Source organism: Lynx rufus, unplaced genomic scaffold (assembly GCF_022079265.1).
Source record: "Lynx rufus isolate CCGP_SWC_20201006 ecotype Redwood Valley unplaced genomic scaffold, mLynRuf1.p SCAF_5, whole genome shotgun sequence".
Lineage (NCBI taxonomy): Eukaryota > Metazoa > Chordata > Mammalia > Carnivora > Felidae > Lynx > Lynx rufus.
This window is the reverse complement of record NW_025814867.1, coordinates 103,295,240-103,319,293: the sequence shown is the minus strand read 5'-3', so window position 1 is coordinate 103,319,293 and position 24,054 is coordinate 103,295,240. Positions and strand designations below refer to the sequence as shown.

Sequence of the window (24,054 nt, the reverse complement as noted above, 5' to 3'; positions counted from 1 at the left end):
ATGGGGGAGAAAGACAATGGCAAATTCATCACTTTGATCAAAATAGATCTCTGACACATAAGTTTAGGAAACAGTATATACACAAGCCAGAAATCTAGAAATTTATTCTTTTAAAACCATCCTTACCTGCCTCCACCTTGGAAAATCTGCCTGCACTTAGTTTGGAACCCACTCTTCTATTCAGTGAGCCTCATAGGAGCATGCATGTTATTTACTTTCTCTGTGCCAAGCAAAATGTCTGGCATAATCATTGTCCTTTTGTTAAACAATGAGGGAACTAGGAGGCTGGAATATTAATCTCAAATTTCCCAGTCTCCCCATATTTTTACTAATCCTTGCTGAGATGGAGTAATTGGGACCCTGGAGAAATTTTCTGGCTGGAGGAATTCTAAGCCCAGGGCAGTAATATCAAAAATACAAACACAGAGAGATGCAAAGAGTTGTCTTTACTACCCAAGAAGCAGGCTGTAACAAATGAAAGGGACAGTTTGAGTCAGGTTTCCTGTTTGATGTGTAGTTTCATTACTGTGATGGTCACACAGTTGGGTTCTCATCCTCCTCCCCCTCAGGTCAGGTGGCAGCAGCGGGAAGTGGTCCAGTCTATAGTGCTGCACTGGCAGTGGCATGTGGTTTCTCCCTGGATATCCCAGGAACCACAGCCATAGCCACAAGCACAGCTGGTGACAACCATTCCTATATGGACACATGAAACACAGATGTCAGAACCCTTGGATTTTGAGAAGAGGGAGGTGTACACTTACCATTTTTCATCTGTGCAGCCCAGGGGTAGATCTAAGTTTTGTGGGACTGCAAACTAATTTGATTTTGAGAGCCCTCTTTAAGGAAAAAAATTTAAAAATCACTAAAACAAACTTAGGTATATGGCCATGGAAGAGGTCTGTGAAAATGAGGGGCCTGGGCATTTCTTTCCTTAGATTCATGATATATTTACCTGTATGCTGGCCCTACTCACCAGAGAAGGGAATAGATTGGGAAAGGGAGATGAAGGACAGGGGGAATGGTAGGTAACAGATCATAACAGGACAAGGAGGGGAGGGAGCACTGATAATGTGAGCTCATGAAAGGGAGGTGGGAAGGGGAGAGACATAAACCCAAGAGCCCTCAGTAGCATCATTAAGGGAAATAAGAATGGGTAAGAGATCACTGGGAACCAGAGGTTACAACTCACCTCCAGGTTAATACAATCATGAGGCAAGGAAAGGTATAGGTGCTGGGGGATGGATGGGGTGGGCACAGGGCATCTTACTCACCATTCCTCCTCATGAAGTTACTTACCTGCAGGGCAGGAAGACAGTCTGCCTGAGCTAAAGATACTGGTACATGAAATCTTCTTTGCTGGGGCAGGATTTATTTTTTTTTAATTTTTTTTAACGTTTATTTATTCTTGAGACAGAGAGAGACAGAGCATGAACGGGGGAGGGTCAGAGAGAGAGGGAGACACAGAATCTGAAACAGGCTCCAGGCTCTGAGTGGTCAGCACACAGCCCGACGCGGGGCTCGAACTCATGGACCCCGAGATCATGATCTGAGTCTAAGTCGGATGCTTAACCGACTGAGCCACCCAGGCGCCCCTACTGGGGCAGGATTTAATTCTGAACAGGAGAGAAGAAGGGGTACTGCCCATGATAGCTGTCTCCGATAGTCCCCTTCCAAATCTCCTTTTACCTCAGAAGTGTCACTATGTCCATAATCATGCTACTCACTAGGTTTTAAAGTTCAGTTTTCTCGGGGCGCCTGGGTGGTGCAGTCGGTTAAGCGTCCGACTTCAGCCAGGTCACGATCTCGCGGTCCGTGAGTTCGAGCCCCGCGTCGGGCTCTGGGCTGATGGCTCAGAGCCTGGAGCCTGTTTCCGATTCTGTGTCTCCCTCTCTCTCTGCCCCTCCCCCGTTCATGCTCTGTCTCTCTCTGTCCCAAAAATAAATAAACGTTGAAAAAAAAAAATTAAAAAAAAAAAGTTCAGTTTTCTCATTTATAAAATGAAAGTAATAGTTGTACTTATTTCATAAAGTGAAAATTGAGGTTATCTATGTAAATTTTTGCACTATACCTCGTTTGTAATGAGTGTACACAAATTATAATTATATTCCTCTTCATTACCATCACCATCAAGCTCATTATCATCAGAGAAACCTCAAATTTTAGCCAGCAGTCCAAAAATGATATGGGAGTAGAAAAAGCCCTGGGCAGGAAGATTAAGCTTGAGTGGACTTAATAGAAGCTGGGATCTAGGGATGGGACCAAGAAGAAGTTAGGTTTAGGAATAGGTGGCATGATCAGGGGTTCTCTCCCACTCTCTGCCCTCAGTCAGTTACCTAAGCCAGTGAGAGCTTCCTTTATCTTTGTATCCATGATGGAGTCCAAGGAACACTGAGCATACCTTGGGATCATCAGCTGGAGAAGGAGGATGAGAATGAGAAGGAAGTAAGACGTAAGCTTCATCCTGTAGAACAGCAATGTCCTGGGGCTGGGAGGAAAGATAGAAAGCTGAGATCTCTGAGTTCCAGTATAGTCGAGAAGGAAGGGAACACGTGAACAGTCTCAAGAGAGAACAGATAGGAGAAAATCAGTGCCAGTATGGACGACTCTGATCTCTCCAAGCTGTTTGAAGAACTAGGGAGGGTGGCTGCAGAGCAAATTAACTCACAGATGAGTTCAGAAGAGGTCTACAAAGACTGGCCAGGAAAGGATGTTTATACTTTATGGTAACTGACTTAGGCACCCCTCAACACATAAGAAAGCACAGACAAACAAACACACTCCCCAGTACACTTTCAAAGAACTGCTTGCTTGAGTGTGACACACAACTGTGATAAACTTCAGTGCATCCATGATAAACAACAGCTGCCTTTGTTCTGGTTCTCTGCCAAGGGGAGTCCTGTTTACCTGTTTTTGTCCTTCCTTCCTTCCTTCTTTCCTCCCTTCCTTCCTTCCTTCCTGTGAAAGCAACTTTCTGCTATTGTACTAAATTGGGTGGCACTTCTGCCCTGAAAACCTGATCTTGTTTACCTAACCTTGGATGTTTTCATCCTGAGATTTCCTATTCCTATACCTTTGTCCTATACTGAGGGCCTTTGCCCTGTTTACCTAATCTTGTTTACCTAATCTTGGACGCATTCATCCTGTGGCTTTCTATTTCTTTATGCCTTGTTAACCCATTGGTGCAAGCTCAGGGAATTCCTAAGCTTATTCCCCACAGGAAGGGAGGCCGGGGTAAAACCATTCTCTTTTGGAGGCTTTGCCTTTCTGTTTTGGAAGCAAATTTTCCCCTAGAAACTCAAGCAGATTTCCCCTTGTATTTCATTGTTCAGTTCTGGGTCATATGACCTCCTTTTACATCATTAGTGGCTGAGAAATTAAGTAGACCTCTACAATCTCTTATTTTAGACCATTGGACCTATATATGATACAGTATCCACAGTGGAGCACATGGTCACCAGGATTGAATCCCATGATTCAAAAGCTAGATGAAGTAGCAGAGAATGGCTGTTGGATGACCACTATTGGAGGCTGTCAGGTGGGAAAGCCTGGATCTACTTCTGCTGTGACCAGCCTCACTGTCCCTTTCCCTAAAGATGCCCCCTGAGGAACAGCTACTTCTACATATCTCTCTCAGGAAACTTTGAGGATGGGGCTCAATGGTGCCAGCAAAAAGGCAAGGATGCTTCCTTAATTCACTGATAAGAGTTGAGGAAATAAAGGAATAATACAGAACACAAAAGAGCACAGGCTTGGATTTGGTATAAAAGTTGGGTAGATTAGTTCATTTGTTAATTCAACAACTATAGAGCTTCTCTATACTAATTCTAGTTCTGGTGACTCAGCAGTGGGCAATGCAGGCAAGGTTTTTGCCCTCTTGAGACTATACTAAGGTGTAAGATAACTATACAATATGTCAGATATTGAAAAATTCCCTGAAGGAAAGAAATGAAGCAAGGCAATTGGATGTGCTTCTGTGTTGTATATAATGCAATGTGTTCAGCGAAGACACCTCAGAAAAGATGACTTATAAGCAATGAGCTGCAGACGTGTGGGGTAAGCCATAGAAAAAGCTGGGATAAATGTTTTGGGCTAAGGGCCAGCAAGTATAAAGAGCCTAAGGCAGGGGGTGGGTGGTTGGTGTGTTGAAGGAATACAACAAAAGCAGTGTGTCTGAAGAGAGCAAAGTGAGTAAAGGAAAGAGAAGTGAGAAAAGTGGTCAAAAACACAACTGGGGCCAGGCTGATTATAGAGCACTTATCAACCAACATAAGGGCTCTGGGTTTATTCCAAATTTGATGGGAAATTACTGGAGCATTTTGCTTAGGGATGATATGACTTATTTATATAAGATCACTTATATTTTATAAATCTTACTAAGGCCACTGCTGTGGAAGAAAATAGGTAAGCAAGGAAATCAAATAGCAAGCTCTTGTAGAGTTCCAGATCTCAGAAGGCAGTAAAGGAAGGAGTGAGAGCTGGGTAGACTTTGGTTATATATAGCAGGTGGAGCCTCTTAGGGTTTACTGATGCACTGGGTGTGGGGCAAAGGAGGAATAGAGTAGTGAAAGGTCAAGGTTATATTCTGAATGACTTGTTGAAGAGTGATGCCATTTACTAAAATGGGGACCCCTGGGGAAAGCATGGATAATGGCAAGAACATTAAATCATATTTGATCATGGTCAATTTAATATGCCTATTAGACATCCAGGTGGAGCGGTGGCAAGGGAGTTAGGTATATACTTCTGGGGTCTGGGGGAAAGGTGAGAGTTGAAGATATAAATTTGAGACTTATCAATCCACAGATGAAAATAATAGCATAGACAGTTTAAGAAGAGAAGTGAAAACTTCTTTAAAGGAGCCAGGTAAAGAAAGTGATAGACTGGGAAGTAGATGACCAGAAGAACATGGATTAAAGATGAGTTGAACTGCATTGACTACTGGGTTTGTTAAGAATGGCAAGGAAAGAAACGAGAACAGGATCACAAGAGAATGTGATTGGTTTACAGTGAGCCTGGGCAACAGAGACAGTGACCGTGCCCTTTGGGCAACACTTGTAGTTAGTGGCATGCCTAGCATATTTGACACCTGGAGGGGATCACTCTAACACTCCTCTTCTCTACATAACAAAATTATTTCTAGTAACAACTATGTAATGATCAGTAATAATCATTATTTCTTGATTCATTCTTTGGTTTTAAAACCAACAAAAACTATGAAAAAGACCAAATGTCAATTTTAAAGCTACTGTTTATATTCAACATAGTATTTTTGTGCACTATCAGACAAAAAATATTATACCACTCAGTTTATATTCACTTTTTAAATTAAAAAAAATTTTTAATGTTTATTTTTTTTTTAATTTTTTTTTCAACGTTTATTTATTTTTGGGACAGAGAGAGACAGAGCATGAACGGGGGAGGGGCAGAGAGAGAGGGAGACACAGAATCGGAAACAGGCTCCAGGCTCTGAGCCATCAGCCCAGAGCCCGACGCGGGGCTCGAACTCACGGACCGCGAGATCGTGACCTGGCTGAAGTCGGACGCTTAACCGACTGAGCCACCCAGGCGCCCCAATGTTTATTATTTTTGAGAGAGAGAGGGGGAAAGGGAATGAGCAGGGAAGGGGCAGAAAGAGCCTTAATGCATGCCCTCAAACTCACAAATCATGAGATCAGGACCTGTTGGACACTCAGCTGACTAAGCCACCCAGGTGCCCTGAATTTAAAATTTTAAATGCAATTAAACCCCATGTAATCATATAGAGTGACCAAATAGATGTAATTTAAATCTGCTAATTTTTCTTTACAATCACTGGGCTATCATTGCTTACTTAGATTATACTGTTTAACTGCAGGAATACAGAGCAAGATAGGAGTTTTAAATACAAAGGCAAATTTGAATGTTTCTGAAGTGTTATGAACTTATTTTAAAAATTGAAATGTGGGGCGCCTGGGTGGCGCAGTCGGTTAAGCGTCCGACTTCAGCCAGGTCACGATCTCGCGGTCCGTGAGTTCGAGCCCCGCGTCGGGCTCTGGGCTGATGGCTCAGAGCCTGGAGCCTTTTCCGATTCTGTGTCTCCCTCTCTCTCTGCCCCTCCCCCGTTCATGCTCTGTCTCTCTCTGTCCCAAAAATAAATAAACGTTGGAAAAAAAAAATTAAAAAAAAAAAATTGAAATGAAGACATATAACAAACCCCTAGGTTAGTAGAAGGAAGAACAAAGATAAGAATAGAAATAAATGAAATAGAGACAAAAAAAATTTAAAAAAATGATTGATGAAATTAAGAGCTGGTTTTTTGAAAAAATAAACAATATTGATAAGCTTGACACATCAGAGAGAGAGAGAGAGAGAGAGAGAAGACCTAAATAAATATAATTAGAAATGAAAGAGGAGAATAAATTAATAAGAAGTAAATAATAGAGCTTCTCTTTTTATTAAGTTTTTCTCATTCTTTAACATTTTCTGTTTTTAGTGATTTATAATAAACTTACTTGGACATGTTTACAGTTTATAAATTGCATTTGAATGTATGTTTAACTTTTAAAAACTCATGGTGCATCTGAATAAAATAGTAGGAGACCAGAAAAACCAATAACCACAGGAAGTCTGCAGGTCTCTCAAACACAAGTTTCTAGCTCTATTTTTGGCTAGAGTTGGTTCTCTGATGAGGCATGGAAGTGTTGCTATTTCATCTTATGGATTCATATACTTTAGACAGTACATGAAAAACCATTCAGGTTGATTTTAGATGTAAAAACTGAAATGTGGATAAAAATCTAGAGGCTGACTCTGGAAAACAGTATGGAGGTTCCTCAAAAAGTTAGAAATAGAACTACCCTATGATCCAGCAATTGCATTACTAGATATTTACCCCAAGAATACAAATACACTAATTCAGAGGGATATATGCACCCCAATATTTATAGCAGCATTATCCACAATAGTCAAATTACAGAGGCCACCCAAGCATCCATAGACAGATGAATAGATAAAGAATATATATTATCCAGCCATAAAAAAAAAATGAAATCTTGCCATTTGCAACAACATGGATGGAGCTGGAGAGCATAATACTAAGTGAAATAAATCAATCAGAGAAAGACAAATACCATATGATTTCACTTATATGTGGAATTTAAGAAACAAAACAAATGAGCATAGGGAAAAATGAGAGGCAAAACAAGAAACAGACTCTTAACTATAGAGAACAAACTGATGGTCACCAGAGGCGAGGTGGGTGGGGGGATGGGTTAAATAGGTGATAGAGATTAAAGAGTGCATTGGTTGTGATGAGCACCGGATATTGTATGTATTGAATCACTAAATTGTACACTTGAAACTAATATTTGACTGTATGTTAAGTAACTGGAGTTTAAATAAAAAGTTTAAAAAATTGAGAGGCTGACCCACCCTGAATAGAGATTAGTGATGGGTTTGCTTGGAGATAGGGCAATACATCCCTCAAAAATTATCTTTGGAATCTGCTCACGTGTTACATAGGTACCTGATTAAGACTGTAGAGTTCTGCACCATCAAGCAGAGAAAAAAACTGGTTCTATAAAACTTGATGATTTGATTCTTTCAATTAGCTGTGAAAGCATAAAGTCTCTTCACTAATCAAGGTTCTAATCAGGTTCAAGTCAGTTATAAGAAAAAAAGTTGCATTCCAGTGTCCAAAAAGAGTATCCCAGAGTGGCTTACTGAATTTATTTGTCCAAAGGACCAATAATTGGGCCATCCAGGTCCTTTGGATGCTGGAAATGTCTGATAAACAATAGCATGTTGTTGGCATTTGTTGTTAAGTTACTTGCGGTAATGCTAGGCTAACAGACTTAACTGTTGGGTATGGACAAAAGCAGAGGTGAGAAATACGAGGTGGAGATGATTGCAGAAAGGGACACTGGGGAGGAGATAATAAAAGAAGAGAATCTGGAGGAGAGAATAGAGAAGAGGTAATGAAAAGAAAGAAGGTAAGCATGGTGGAAATTAGAGGAGGCACAGACCTGGAAGTAGACCGAGTTTTGGTGAAGTGGTTTAAAGGTGACATAGGTCAAGGTCAAGTCTGCATTATTAGATTCACCCTGGGATCACCTGTCATGGAGGCTATCCTAGTTTGCTCTCTTCTCCACTTGTTATTTTATTTCCCTGTCTCTGCATGCTAGCTAAAGAGAAGCAATAGAAGATTCCAGCGTTTTGATTCAGGAAGGGGGTGGGTCCAGGGGGAGACTGACAGGAGCCCCTGTAAAAGAAAAGAGACCTGTGGAAACTGCCAACCACCCAAGAGGAGGCAGTAAAAGGTAGAGGGCTACTGAAAAGTCTTTTGGTGGGGTGCCTGGGTGGCTCAGTTGGTTAAGTATCTGACTCTTGGTTTCTGCTCAGGTCATGATCTCCTAGTTGGTGAGTTCAAGCCTTGCATCAGCGACTCTGTGCTGACAGTGTGGAGCCTGCTTGGGATTCTCTCTCTGTCTCTTCCCTGCTCTCTCTCTCTCTCTCTCTCTCTCTCAAAATAAATAAATAAATAAATAAATAAATAAATAAATAAATAAAATTTAAAATTTTTTTTTAAAAAAGAAAGATCTCTTGGTAGTATTACTCCTGCTATAATTCTAAGAGTACATGCTCAGCCATTTGACTCTCCAATCAATGCTTTTGTGAAAGAACCTCAGATTGTCTGCCGGTGAAATGGCATGTAGGGTGAGGCAAGATCCACCATAACTCCTGAAGTTTAGGAACCATGTACCCTTTAATTTTTTAAAGTTGTAAGAGGGTCGCTGAGCTGATCCGGGACAAACTGAGAAGCCTGAGCATGTCTCTCTCTATATACATGTGTATGTAGATAGACAGATAAAATCTTATTAAAAATAGATTTACATATATTTTAATGACATGATTGTGGTTGTGCTGCATGGTAATTGGTGATATATGGTAAGCAGCTGACAGACATGACATACACAATAAATATGGCTTTCCAGAGCCTTACCAGGTTTCTGGTTTTTGCATTCTATTCATTTGGCCACCTATAATAAATGTCTATATTGAGAGCATTTCCTGATACCAGGCTCTGTCTAATTCCTATCATAATCTCTAAATTAAGTCTAACTGGTAAATCATCTTCCTGTACCCAGGAATTGAACATGGGATTGGGAAACATCTGGTTATTTACTGATCCACTCTACTTTTGAGATTTCTGGAATTTGAACTCGTCACTGGGAGAAGGAAAGGAAATTTATAAAGGGGACAAAGAGGCTCCTGAAAGTATTGAGACTCCAACACACTGACTTTGAAGTTCAAACTCCTTAGAGTCTTGTGTTTAGAATGAGATTTCAGGACTTAAATAATCCTTTAGCTTTGAGAAAAAAGCCATGTTTTCTGGCTTATTCTTAGTGGTGAGACAAGCTTAATGACACAAATGTTAAAGTGTAAGGCTCTCACTGTGGATACATCATAAGTTCATAGTCTAAATAATTAGATATCATTAGGTGTCTCTTCCCTTCCAAGTTGTTTCTCTTCCCTAACATCTGATGCCTTACTAGATTTTAAGTTGCTTGGGAGCAAGAATCATTACTTAATGCTTCTCTATATCTTCGGTGCCCAAACAGTATCTGGCATATGGCAGATGTCAATGGTTGTTGGTTGGCTGGTTGAATAAATGAATGGATGAATGTTGGCCTACAAATTTATTCTACCTTTTTATGTGGTTCTATTTCACTTCAAGTTGAGGACCAAACTAGACTTTCTTGGGCTATTGAAATATAACATGCTGTTGAAATATGTCACGAGGGTTCAGGATCTTTTGTTAATTTTTTAAGGATAACCACTGAGTTTTGGTGGAAAAGGGTCAACCCTGGCATATCCCAAATGCAGTAATGGGTTGCCCAATCTCCCTGGTTCTTATACTCCATGTTCTCCTCATTTAGTTCTACACTGACATCCAGCCAATATTGATTTTCTAAACCTCTCTGATCCATCTCTGTTCATTAAATTAATTCTAACTTTTTTTTCTTCACCTCTGTGTACCTTGAGCACATATCTTTTTTTCCCTTTCTTCTCTCTCTGCCTTTCCCCTTTACCTTCCTTTCCTCTCCTCCCCTCCCCTTTTCTCCCCTCCCCTCTCCTCCCCTCCCCTTCCCTTCCCCACCAGACCTGGTCTCTTGACTCATGAGACATAATTATTTTATCACTTTTAAGTGCTCACATTTGTAGTAAACTACTTACCTATAGGGAAAAGAGACTGATATAATGATAATTTTTTTTTAATTTTTTTTTCCAACGTTTATTTATTTTTAAGACAGAGAGAGACAGAGCATGAACGGGGGAGGGGCAGAGAGAGGGGGAGACACAGAATCGGAAGCAGGCCCCAGGCTCTGAGCCATCAGCCCAGAGCCCGACGCGGGGCTCGAACTCACGGACCGCGAGATCGTGACCTGGCTGAAGTCGGACGCTAACCGACTGCGCCACCCAGGCGCCCCTGATATAATGATAATTAAGGGGAACACGTTCCATTAAGACTCCTTCTTCTCCATTTTTTTTCTTGATATTCCTAGAGAGAGACAAGCAATAGACTGGGTTGGTGAGAGAATACAGATGGCTGGTAAAAATGGGAAAAATGTTTAACATTACTGACAATGATATACAAATTGATATAATTATGAGTGTCAGTATTTACCTCTCAGACTCAGAAGGGTTAAGGAAAAGGGAGAAACAGGGATTTCTTATATTTCTCTGCTGAGAACAGAATATTAACTTTTTTATGGGAGGTCATTTAGCAAAATATCTCAAAAATTTTAAATATATATTTCTTTTGACCTAGCAATTCTACTTTATGGACTTAACCTTAAAGAAATAAATAGGGGCACCTGGGTGGCTCAGTCGGTTAAGGGTCCAACTTCGGCTCAGGTCATGAACTCGCAGTTTGTGAGTTTGAGCCCCACATCAGGCTCTGTGCTGACAGCTCAGAGCCTGGAATCTGCTTTGGATTCTGTGTCTCCCTCTCTCTCTGCCCCTTCCCTGCTCATGCTCTGTCTCTGTCTCTCAAAAATAAATAAATGTTAAAAAAAAAAAAAAGAAATAATCAGAGATGTGGACAAAGATTTATATGAAAAAGTTCACTACATGATTATTTATAGTAGTAAAAATATATACAATACATAAATAAATTATGGCCCATTAAATATGATATATTAGGCACATTATGAGGAAATGCTTAGGACATACTGTTGGGTTATAAAAATCAGGGAACAAAACAGTATGTATTTTTTGACCTGATGTAAAGATGTATACAAAAATGTTAGGCATACATGCACTTATATTAATAATCATTCTCCTGGGATGGAGGGATTAAGAGTGATTTTATTTCTTGTAATTATTGATACATTCTGCTTTTTCCATGATTGTACTGTTTTACTATTTAAAATCACTTTATTTTTATGATTTTATTATTATTCTTTTAATGTTTTATTCTCACATTAGATAACATACAGTGTAGTCTTGGTTTCAGGAGTAGAATCCAGTGATTCACAACTTATATAAAACACCCAGTGCTCATCCCAACAAGTGCCCTCCTCAATTCCCATCACCCATTTTCCCCACCTCCATCAACCCTCAGTTCTCTGTATTTAAGAGTCTCTGATGGTTTGCCTCATTTTAAAAGTTGCCTGTGGCAGATGGAGGTGAAAAAAGCAGCAATTCCTACATACATGTCTCTTTGACTTCGCTGTGCCTCCTAACAAGAGATGGTCTATTTCCCCACCTCCTAACTCTGATCTGGACTTGTGACTTGCTTTGACCAATGGATGCACCAGAAATAATGTACAACTTCTGAGGTTAGGCCATAAGAAGCCTGTGGCTTCCACTTTGTTCCCTTGAAGTGCTGCCCCAAAACCACCATGTAAGGAAACCAGTCTAGCCTACTAGAAGATAAGAAACCTCACCGAGGAGAACCAAGGTCCCCCAGTCAATAGCCAGGGCCAACTGCCAGACATCAGCAAAGAAGTCAGAGACTCTCTCCAGCTGAATGCAGCAAAATAGGTGGGCCCAGGTGAGTCTAGCAGAAAAACCTCAGCCCACAGAAGCATGAGAAATAATAAATTGTTGCTTCAAGCACTGAGTTTTGGGGTGAATTGCTACTCAGAAATAGATGTGAAACAGCAATATAACCTTTAATTTTAAAAAATGAAGTCATAGGCTGGCTATGGTTGTCAATCTAGCTTTCAAGGATCTTAAAAATATTGCCTCAGAAATGTAAATAGAAGCATTATGGCTGTCACAGTATAGTTTATGTTTTGGAAGAAAGACTGATGAGAAGAGACTGTGGTGGTTTGCAGTGGGTAAGGAAATAGGTAGCGAGTATGGCTTTTTATATGTGTGGCTTTTCCTCATTGAAAGAGCACAAGGTCTCTAGAGTATCTGTAGATGGCTCCAAATGGACCCCTAGCTGGATGTCAGCAAATCCTTGGATCCTCCTTCCTGTGAGTGCTGCAGAAGGGAGTGCTTGGCCAAATTCCCACATGTCTTTCAGAACTTTCTTACCCAGTGGAACCTCCAGGGGTGGAGGAGAAGGAGAGTGCCATAATATTTTTGAAGATATTCTCAAAACCTTTATTTCTTATCCAGAGAAATAAGGAATATTAAACAGAAATGGTACAAAAATCTGTTGACTATTTTTTCTGATGTCTATATGAGAAAGTTTCCATGATATCTTCCCAATATTTCAGCCCCTAGTCATCCACATATCATTATAGGAATGAAAACTTGAAGATAAGTCTCATGAGTCTGTCTCAGATGTCAGCGTGAGTTCAGCAGTAGAGTGTTAGAGCTACCAGGGCCCTTGGAGATGATCTAATTCTATGGCATCATTCAAAGAACAACACAGTCTAAGACTGAGACAACTATTGTGGCTTACTTCAGGTCACCAATGAGTGACTTTGCGGCACAGAGCTGGGAGCAAACCTAGGTCTCTCTGTTCCCGTGCTTTGTACTCTGTGTGATGTTGGACTACTTCTTCAAGCCTAAATGAAATCAGAGATGTGGGATGAGACACTGTCTTTGTTAATTTTAGGTACATTTCACATTTCAGCGGGATTATTGGTTGTAAAACAGGGAAGTCCAGAAAGTTATACAGCCAAAATGTTTTATGCAATAATATAATTAAACCATAAAAAATAGCAAAGTGATTCCTTTCTCTGGATGCAAGGATGCTCGCGACCACCAAGAATGAATGCTGTTTGGATTCAGTGGCACAGGTTGTGTTCTCTTCAGCAAAACTGCTTCCAAAGCCAGATGTCTGGTGATGGCTGCTGACTCTCTCCTCTTCCTCCTGGGTAATGGATATTTATTATAATACTAAGCAGGAGCATGTGGGGATTGGTGAAAAGAAACCTGAAAACATCTAATTTCAATATTCAATATTTTGCAGTTTGTCTCCCCCAAGCATAACCCTCATGAATGTCATACTCACTGACATATTCCTCTACAATCAGTCCCCAGTATTATTTTGTGTCTTCCATACTGAGCTCTGGTCAAGAGCCCTGAACTGGGAATGAGGCTTCAAAGCTGCATCAGCAAATATAAGAATGATGACCTATTGTCACATGCCCAAACCTGGCAGTTATGCCCATAAATCAGAGTCCAGGAGTTAGTTCTGCTCTGAGGTCTCCTCCTTCTTTCTGCTATACTTCCACCTTGGAATTAAGAATTTCTGGCTCAGAATTAAGGGAAGAATTCAAACCACTGGATCTTTCTGGAGTTTTCTGATGCCAACCGAGGCATCTGGGGTGTAACCCCAGCACTCCCTTTTGGCATCAAGTTTGGGCCAAGGCTCCATGATGTCTGAGCTTTCTTCAGTCCTGACAGGCTTTAGTGTTTTTGGCCCTCTGAGTTCTCATTTATCTCACTCTTCCGCCAGCAAGATGATAAGTTATGCTTACACAAATCTGGCAGGGGCCCAGCATATTTGGGGGCTGTTATTTTTTGTTGGTGTGGAGCCCTGTCTACTTGCTCTTTGTGGGGTCTGGCCTGGAGGTCTGGTGCTAGGATTAGAGGTCTGGGCAATATGTGGATCAAGAGCTGGAAAACCTGATAAGTGAATGCAACCTTTGTTTTTGGAGAAAATTTTCATTAAGGTCAAAGGCATGCATGGCATTTAGAGCAGGAGTCAGAACCCAGGAAGTCAGGAGTTGAGTAGATCCTGAGACAAAGTGAGGGGTAGAAGCATAATTGGGAGCAAAGGAAGAAGGTCTAATAATGCAAAGGATGCAAATTTTGGCTAAAGAGCTCTGTCTGCCTGATACTTTGTAAAAATGAAGTTAGTCGTCCACATTTAACTGTAGGATATTTCACATTCACATCCAGATTTCCATCTCCTCTTGAAGCACCACATAAGCTCAGGTAAAATAAGACTATCCCATCTAGAGTTTTCCCTCCGACCACTTAATTTACCCCAGAGGAAAATGCTCGTTTCAGGTTTGCATTTCTTGGTCCTCAATTTCCATTTTCTTCACAAAGCATTTGCTAGAGTACAAAAGACACACTATTCTTTTCTCTGAGTTTTCTTCTTGAGGAATGGTTATTGTTTAAATCAAGGACGCTACTTGAGAAAACAGAATTCTATCCAACATTCCTGATGCTGTCTCTTTCTATTTCATATTATGATTTTCTAGTTGCCAAAATCTTTCACATGAATCCTACACTCGAGCCTATTTTGGGGGGAGAAATAATATATAAAAGCCCATGCTTGGTCTTGGTGTCATCATTTTAAGGAGCTAACACAGGTTTTCCAAGAAATTTTTTTTCTTTTTCTTTTTTTCTCTTTCTTTTTCTTTTTCTTCTTCTTTCTCTTTTTCTTTTTCTTTCTTTTTCTTTTCCTTCCTTCCTTCCTTCCTTCCTTCCTCCCTTCCTTCCTTCCTTTCTTTCTAAGGACTCCTTTTGTGTTCTGGTCCAAGATAGAGGTATAGGAAGTCCCTAAACTCACCTCCTCCACAGACATGCAAAATCTACACCTATTTATAGAGAAATTCCTCCTAAAGAACTGAGGGCTGATTGAACATCTTCTGCACAACAATAGAGAGACCACATAGAGAAGAGCAAGAGAGATGAAGACAAGGTAATGAAGGGAACCCCCACATTCAGTGTTGCCAGCTGCGATGGGGAGAAATAGTACTGAGAGACCATGAGCAAATTTGTCTGTCCAGAGGCACAGAAGAAAAGCTGCAGTTTAAAAGAGCAACTGCTATATAAAGTAACCAGCACTAGAGTCCTGCTAAATGGTGGGGGAGCCGCTGGAACTCTCCCCTCACCGCCAGGGTGGGACTTGCATTGCAAGTCACAACTCCCCCAAGTGCCTGGCCTCCCTATTTCCTTTCCTTGAGCCTTCCCCCTAATAAAAATCCCAGGGTATTGAATCCCACCTTGGCAGCTGCAGCTCAGAGGACTCAAAATAGCACAAAATGCTTTATTATTTTTCCAATGTGGAAGGATGCTGGCATAATAAACACAAACCCTTGAGAGTGTTACTGAATTAATAAGCAGTTTTTGGTTTTTATGTATTTATATTTACATCTCACATGTTTGCACTTCTTTTCAACCCTCCTGCTGTCAACCCTCCTCCAGACTTCTGTCATCTTTCTCCAGGGTCCTTGATCCCCCAAGGGTCTCCCTGAAAGTGTCCTTGCTCCCTCTACTTCATTCCCCAGATGGTACCCAGGGAATGCTTCCTAAATGCAAATCTGTAACCAACAAATCCTTTCCTAATTCTTTTAGTGAATGAGCAGGCCTTGGTAGGATAAAATTATTATGAATTTCTGTTCTTTTTCCCCTGGACCTTCAAACCTGCATTTCTGCACCTACTTGTTCTCCATTCCTGGATGAAATGTCGGGCAGATTCTGCCGCTCTTTTGAGTACTCTAGGAATAACCAAATAGGCCTTTTGCTTTTGCAGGTAAAATCTAGTTCCATCAAATTATTTCCCAACCCCGCCCCCCAACTAGGCCCACGTAAGTTTGGAAGCCTCCCTGTGGGGGGGATCTTTGCACTTACCTTCCCAGTCAGAGTCCGTTCTACTCACCTTCAAGTCACATAAATGTCACTTCCACAGGGGAGATTTTTCTGTTTTCATCTTAACCTTCAACAAATGGTAAATATACAGTTATTTCTATGAATTGTTGTTTAATGTTTTCCTCCCCAACTAGACTGTAATCCCCATGAGGGCAGAGAATATGTTTATTTTATTGGTGGCCCAGATCCTGGCCCATTAATAATATTCACTCAATAAATATTTATTTTGATAAATAAATATGAAAAGTGTTTCTTAATGGGTACTGGAAAATATGACAACTATCTTGGAAGTGAAAAGATGTTTAAAAGGGGCCCTTTTTGGGACACCTGGGTGGCTCAGTTAAACATCCAACTTTGGCTCATGTCATGATCTCAGTCTGAGTTTAAGCCCCGGGTCCAGCTCTGTGCTGACAGCTCAGAGCCTGGGGCCTGCTTTGGATTCTGTGTCTCCCTCTCTCTCTGCCTCTTCCCAGCTCGCTCTCTGTCTCTCTCTCAAAGATAAACATAAATTTTTTTAAAAAAAAGGGGTCCTTTTTTTACTGAAGTAGAGTTGACATAGAATGTTACATTAGTTTCAAGTGTATAACATAGTGATTCAACAGCTCTATATGTTATGTTCACCACAAGTGTAGTTACAACCTGTCACCATATAACACTATTACTATATCATTGACTGTATTCCCTGTGCTGTACCTTTCATCCTGTGACTTATTCATTTCATCACTGGAAGTCTGTACCTTCCACGCCCCTTAACCCATATGCCCATCCCCAACCCCCTCCCCTATAACAACAACCAGTTTGTTCTCTGTATCTGTGGGTCTGATTCTGCTTTTTTGGCTTATTCATTTGTTTTGTTTCTTAGATTCCATATATAAGTGAAATCCTATGGTATTTGTCTTTCTCTTATTTCACTCAGCATAATACCCTCCAGGCCCATCCGCGTTCTGACAAGTGGTAATATCTCATCCTTTTTATGACTAATATTCCATTACACACACACACACACACACACACACACACACACACACACACAGCTGTGTCTTCTTTATCCATTCTTCTAACCATGGACTCCAGTATCTTAACTGTTATACATGATACTGCAATAAACATAGGGGTACATATATCTTTTCAAATTAGCGTTTTTGTTTTCTTGGGTAAATACCCAGAATTCAATTTTTAAACAAACTACATACTGCTTTTCACAGTGGCCGCACCATTTTACATTCCCACCAACAGTACACAGTTTGCTTTTTTCTATATATCTTTGCCAATACCTGTTATTTCTTATGATTTTTTAAAGTTTATTTATTTTGAGAGAGAAAGAGAGTGTAAGTGGGGAGGGACAGAGAGAGAGGAGGAGAGAGAATCCCAAGCAGGCTCCATACTGTCAGTGCAGAGTCCAATGTGGGGCTTGAACTCATGACAGTGAGATCATGACCTGAGCTGAAATCAAGAGCTGGACGCTTGATTGAGCCACTCAGGCACCCCTCTTTCTTATCTTTTTGATACTATCCATTCTCACCAGTGTGAGGAAGTATGTCATTGTGGTTTTGATTTGTATTTCCTTGATGATGAGTGATGTTAAACATCTTTGCTTGTGTCTTTTGGCCACTCGTATGTCTTCTTTGGAAAAATGTCTGTTTAGGTTCTTATATGACTGTTTCTTTTGGTATTGAGTTGTATAAGTTCTTTATTTTGGATAAGAATTCCAATATCAATATATTGATATATATTTGATCTATTTCTATCTTTATGTCTGTTAATATTTGCTGCATATATTTAGGTGCTGTTATGTTGCATAGGTATTTACAATTATTATATCCTCTTTTTGGATTGATCTCTTTATCATTATATAGTGCCCTTTGTCTCTTGTTATAGTCTTTGTTTTAAAATCTATTTTGTCTGATATAATTACTGCTACTGTAGCTTTTTTTTTTTTGCTTCCATTTGCATGGAATATCTTTTTCCATTATTTTACTTTTTGTCTGTATGTGTATTTAGGTCTGAAGCAAGTTTCTTGTAGGCAGTGTATAGATAACTCTTCTTTTTTAAACCATTCAGTCATCCTATTTCTTTTGACTAGAACATTTAGTCCATTTACATTTAAAATCATCATTGATAGGTATATACTTATTGCCATTTTATTTATTGTTTTCTGGTTGTTTTTTCTAGGGCTTCTCTCTTCCTTTCTTCTTCACTTGCTCTCTTCACTTGTGGTTTGATGGCTTTCTTTAGTGTTACACTTGAATTTCTTTCTCTATTTTTGTGTATCTATTACAGGTTTTTGATTTGTGCTCACCACTGGTTTCATACATAATATCCTATGTGTATAGCAGTCTATATTAAGCTGATGGTCACTTAAATTTGAATACATACTAAAAGCACTAAATTTTTACTCCCTTCTCCATGTTTTATGTATATGATGTAATATTTTACATATTTTCATTTTGTGTATCTCTTGACTAATTTTGTAGATATAATTGATTTTATTACTTTTACATTCTAAATACACTGGCTTTATCAGTGATTAATCTACTACCTTTACTACATGTTTGATTTGATTTGTGAATTTTTTCCTTTTATAATTTTCTTACTTTTAGTTTGGCCCTTTCTTTGCACTTAAATAATTCACTTTAACTTTTTTTTTTTTTTTTGGTAAGGCTCGTTTCATGGTAATAAAATCCTTTAACTTCTGTTTGTTTGGAAAACTCTGTATCTCTCCTTCAGTTTTGAATGACAACCTTGCTGGATAGAATATCCTGGATTGTAGGGTTTTTTTTTTCTTTTCAGTACTTTGAATATACCCTGCCACTCTCTTCTGGCCTATGAAGTTTTTCCTGAAAAATTAGCTGACAACCTTATGGGATTCCCCTTGCATTTAACTGTTTCCTTTTGATGATTTTAAAACTCTATTATTATTTTTTGCCATTTTGATTATTATGTGTGTTGGTACTGACCTCCTTGGGTTAATCTTGTTAGGAGCTCTCTGTGATTCCTGGGATCTGTGTGTCTGTTTCCTTCTTCAGATTAGGGAAATTTTCAGTATTATTTCTTCAAGTAAGTTTCTTCCCCCTTCTCTCTTTTCTCCTTCTGGGATCCCTATAATGTGAATGTTTTGTGCTTGATGATGTTACAGAGTTCCCTTAACCTATTCTCATTTTTTATTATTTTTTTTTTCTTTTTGCTGTTCAGCTTGGTTGCTTTCGATTACCCTGTCTTCCAATTGCTGATCCATTCTTTCACATTTTCTAATCTGTTGATTTGCTCTCAGTATAGTTTTTTCATTTCAGCTATTGAATTCTTCAGCTCTGGCTGCTCTTTTTTATATTTTCTATGTCTTCGCTGAGGTACTCATTGAGTCTATCTATTCTTTCCTCAAGTTTAGTGAGTATTTTTATGACCATTACTTTGAACCCTTTATCAGGAATATTGCTTATTTCTGTTTCATTTAGCTTTTTTACTGTGGTTTTGTTTTGTTCTTTCATTTGGAACATATTCCTCTGTCTCCTCATTTTTTCTAACTCTCTGTGTTTGTTTCTATGTATTAGGCAAGTCAGCTATGTCTCCTAATCTTGAAAATAAATAATGGTCTTATGTAGAAGAAGTCATGTGGTACCCTGTAGTGCAACCCCCCTGGTCACCAGGACCAAGTACTACAGGGTGTTCCCTCTGTGAACTGTGTGTGTCTTCCTGTTGTGGCTGAGCTGTGACTGCTTTGCCTGCTGTGGGCACACTGGGCAGGGTTTTCTCTCTGCATTGTTGAGAAGAGTGGTTGCAGCTGGTTGCAGGTTGGTGGGCAGGGATAGCAGTCAGCCTTGCTGTCTGAATTAGCCTGTGTGCTACAGTTTTATGTGCATTGAAGGGCAGGGCTTGCTCCCTGCACAGCCAGTTAAGAGGCCCAGCTGTGGGAACTATAGATGCATTGGTGTGTGTGTTATCTCCCTTTCACTTGGGGCAGGAGTTACTTTGGAGTGGTGCTGGTCCCAGTCAGGGATGTCTGCCAGGTGTGGTGGAACAGGAGCTGCTTTGGTGGGATGCTTGAAGAGGTGGGTGGGTTGGGTGGTGTGGGTACATCATGTGGGGGCAGGGCACATGATGCTAGCAAGATAGGTGGAGATTGTTAGTGCTGGCTCCTGCTAGTGTTTGGCTATCTGGGCTGGGGGAGGGGGAAATGGCACCTGCCAGCACTTTTGCTCCTGGAGAAATCTCCTGCAGATCCCTGCCCCTCCAGCACACATTCTAAGATTAGTCAATAGCTCACTATATACATATATGCTAGGTGCTTTTCAAACTGCTACTTATGTGCTGTGTCGTGGGCTTAGCTATTTGGTATGCCGGCTCTTTAAAGGGCAGGAACTCGGTTTTCTTATCATCCTCCTGCTCTCCCAGAGTTAAGTCCTGCTGAAAGCTCCTGGAGTTAAGCTCTACTGGTTTTCAGAGCCAGGTTTATGGGGACTTGTCTTCTTAGTGCAGGTCCCTAGGTTGGGTGGTATCCAGTGTGGGGTATGATCCCCTCACTCCTCTATGCTTTCAATGTCCCTTCTGTTTGTGATTAGTGACACCCAGGGTTTGGTTCCCAACAACATCTCCACACCTCCTACCCTTTTCAATGTGGCATTCTCTCTATGACTAGCTGTAGAAGATGTTTTCTGCCAGTCTTCAGGTCATTTTCAGATAAGTTGTACAGGTGTAGCTGTTGCCTTGGTGTGTGCATGGGATGAGGTGAGCTCAGGATCCTCCTACTCCACCATGTTTATGGTTCCCTACTTTAATAAAATTATATAAAAGTTTATTTTGAATGCAGAAGTAGAACAGTGAAAATAGCAGACAAACTGCATATCAAAAGGGGAACAACATTGCTTGAGGTGGGAACTAATTAGAAGAATGTTTTATTTGCTGATATACACATTCTTTCTTTGCTATTTCAAGTCTTAGAAAATAAAATAATGAACTATTTATGCTAAATAACTATTGTCTTCCAAATTTCAACCAGGGCAGGTCTTGTGTTGAGATATAGGTACTGAAAAAGAGATGGGGGTTAGAGAACCTACTCTGGAAGCAATAGCCTCAGAAACTACAAGAGATTCCAGATTAGTTTCAAGTGATCTCATATGCTTTCATCTGTGTGAAAGCCTTTTCTGACTGCTTCAAAGGAATTACCATTAGCACAACATTTGAATATAAAGTTCAGTGTCTGTCTCTTCCCCACCCGCCAAAATATTTTGGAATCTCTTTCCATAACTGGGACATCACCATTTCTGCATCTCTCACTTAGCTGAATATCACACAGTCCCCTTGAGGATTGTTATTAAAACATTTAACAATTTACGAAATCACAGAATTTTGAAAAAAAAAGGATATAGGCCAATTTTCCTCTTGATTTAAAATTATTCACAAATAGAGTTTTTGGATCAGCTGGAGCTCCCTCAGCACTCGGTCACATTTACCACCATGTTTGTACTACAAGTCAACTTGTTCTAGATCTTGGTTTGGTCACATCACTCTTTATAAACATAGAAAGCCTCTCTAACACTCACCACAAAGATGATTTATTATTACTTATGATAAACACGTAATATTTGCATACTGTGAAGTATTTAAGTAAATCACATTAAGATAGGTGGACAGCATTCTCAGAAGATAATTGTAACATATTTAAACAAACAGAACATGTAATTCTTGCACTGTTCCTGTAAAAAAAATCATTTCTTCATCCAAAACTAGGTTTGGTTACTAACTGTCTGTGATGACGGAAATATTCTGTAATACCTGTACTGTTTAATACACAATACATAAATTCAGAGAAAAGTGAGCCAGCTTTGAATGCTTCATTCATTCATTCATTAGCTGAGAGTCTTGTTTGGCTCAGGCACTGGACACACAATGTCAGGCAAGACACTGCCCCTACCCATAAGTTACATGAGTTGATAACTCATCAGACAAGTGGGATACTATACAATGAGTTGGTTGCAGGGTACTGAAAAAGGGCACAGAGAGACAGACATCTAACCCAGATGAGTAAAGGGGGTTGGTGATTTACAACTTGGAGCATGTTATGCACTTCAATTAATTTTTCATAGTAGCTAGGCCTCATTCTCATTTTTTAAATGAGGGAACTTAGTTTCAAAAAGCTCTGTGATTTACCCCCCCCATGAAATATATCCAACCAGATTTTGTTGCAAAATTCATATGGTTTCTATTATCCAAAAATGCTAATCAGCAGCTCTTCAAAGAAGATTTTCAAAACCACCCAATTTCTATACTTTTTACTACAAAAATAAAGAAGGGATTTTTGAGTAAGATTAAAGGTGAGGCAACTACTACAGTATTCTATATTAAATTAAATCCACAAATGATTAATGGTATATGCATAAGTATATCATTTATAATTGATTAAATTTTATGTTTGTGGTTATTCTATCAAAAAATAGTGGACATTATACATTATGAATGTGGTTAGGAGGCAGTAATTCAACTTAAATAATTTCTACTCATAGAATATTTCTTGGGAAGTTTAAGGAACCAAGTTTTTTCATATGTCTTCATGAGAACACTTCAGTATAGTCTTTTTGTATTTCCTCATGAAAGCACTTGCTTTGACGTTACACCTTAGTCTCTGGTGTCATTCCCTAAATCAGTTGTTCCTTTTTTTTTTTTTTTTTTCAATTTTTCCATCTGTTGTTTAAACCTCACCCTACATTTGGGAAACTGCACATAACTTGTTCATCACATAACTCACTAAATGAGACTGAACACTTTGCCCAGATGATTTTTTTAAGAAGTGGGTGAAATGTTCAATTTATCAATATATTTCATTTTTGTCAGGGAAGCATCCTTCTCATCAAATTAGGCCTGTGTGTTGCTCATTATAAAATGTCACCAGAAATTGTGTGAATGGACTGAATCTTTACCAAGGATTCAGCCATGATTGATTGTGGATTGACCGGGAGTCTAAGGCAAAATGGAAAATACCCTTTACAATATTTGCTGAATGAAAAATTTTAATCTCCATCCCACTTTTCTCAGTTGTTTTTTTTTCAGTAAAACCAATGCTGACATGCAACAATTGCTTATATATATTGAAAATTTTGAATTTTACAATTTCTCAATTGTAAGTCTTCTCTAAATTCTTGATATTCAGGACATAAAATATGAGGACAGATTCACTCAGATTTTAGCTAAGTATTCTCCCTTTATACTTATACTACTGAAAAGTGAGTTTGTGGGGCTCAATTCTTGAGTTTTGCAAAGCTACATGATGGAAGAGTTTATTAAAACAAACATATTTCTTCAATGAATTCTTAGAAACAGGGAAATTAAGCAAGAATCTAAAGGTAAGTAGAAACCACAGATAGTTAAAACAATCTTTGAATGGCAGAAATCAAGTTTCTAAGAAAGGAAGGTGGGAGGAAAGGGATAGATAAAGAACAAACATTTTTATTTTTGGCACCTGTATGCTCAGAAAAGGAAGAAAAAAGCAGATTAAATTTGTGACAGTTTCATTGTCTGTTGGGCCACAAAGTCAGCACTAGGCCTACCAGAGAATACAAGCTACCTTTATTATCATCTTTCATGGCTCAATATGCTGTATGGGTTCAGCTACATGGCTCTCATTTGGGGTTGCTCATGCAATTGCAGCCAGATGTTGGCATCAAAGATTGAACTGGGCTAGGTTCTCAACAGGGCTTGCTTACATTGCTAGCCATTGACTGGGGGCTTAGATGGAGCTGTTAACTGCAACACTGCATGTTCTTCTTCATGAGCTTGCCTTTTTCTCAGAATGGTGGCTGGATTTAGAAATAGAGTTTCACAGGAGAAAGTATTCTAAGAGGCTCAGGAGGAAGCTGCAAGGCTTCCTATGACTAGTCTTGAACATGCATAAGATCACTTCCACCACTTCCTATTATAATCAAACAAGTCACTGAGGTCAAACCAGATTCAATAAGGTGGAAACTTATGGTAAATGGCAAGGTCACAACACAGAAGAACATGCTGATTAAACAG

At 39.6% G+C, this 24,054-nt stretch overlaps 1 protein-coding gene and 1 long non-coding RNA gene across 2 annotated transcripts in view; both read right to left on the bottom strand.

Moving 5' to 3' along the window:
• Positions 1–460: 460 nt before the first annotated feature.
• On the bottom strand, positions 461–2,466 carry RETNLB (resistin like beta). The gene is made up of 3 exons (XM_047100445.1): positions 2,334–2,466; positions 1,297–1,356; positions 461–693 (listed from the first exon to the last, which is right to left on the bottom strand). Exons 1-3 carry the CDS (start codon positions 2,458–2,460, stop codon positions 566–568), a joined length of 315 nt encoding a protein of 104 aa, XP_046956401.1. The 5' UTR covers positions 2,461–2,466; the 3' UTR covers positions 461–565.
• An 8,020-nt stretch (positions 2,467–10,486) lies between these two features.
• The window catches only part of LOC124527041 (uncharacterized), a 40,301-nt gene continuing 26,733 nt past the window's right edge, over positions 10,487–24,054 (bottom strand). Inside the window, exons 3-5 of the long non-coding RNA XR_006965791.1 lie at positions 16,061–16,117; positions 12,902–13,315; positions 10,487–10,540 (exon numbers count right to left, since the gene is read on the bottom strand). This is a non-coding gene — a long non-coding RNA (uncharacterized LOC124527041). The remainder of the gene's footprint in view (positions 10,541–12,901; positions 13,316–16,060; positions 16,118–24,054) is intronic.

Bases quoted from the DNA above. Each gene is read 5' to 3' on its own strand.
- RETNLB (XM_047100445.1), bottom strand. From the start codon at position 2,460: ATGAAGCTTACGTCTTACTTCCTTCTCATTCTCATCCTCCTTCTCCAG. The intron at 1,357-2,333 runs GTAACTGACTGA...ATCCTGCCCCAG, and splicing joins GGAAGCTCTCACTGGCTTAG to CAAAGAAGATTTCATGTACC. The intron at 694-1,296 runs GTAAGTAACTTC...GTGTCCATATAG, and splicing joins ACTGTCTTCCTGCCCTGCAG to GAATGGTTGTCACCAGCTGT.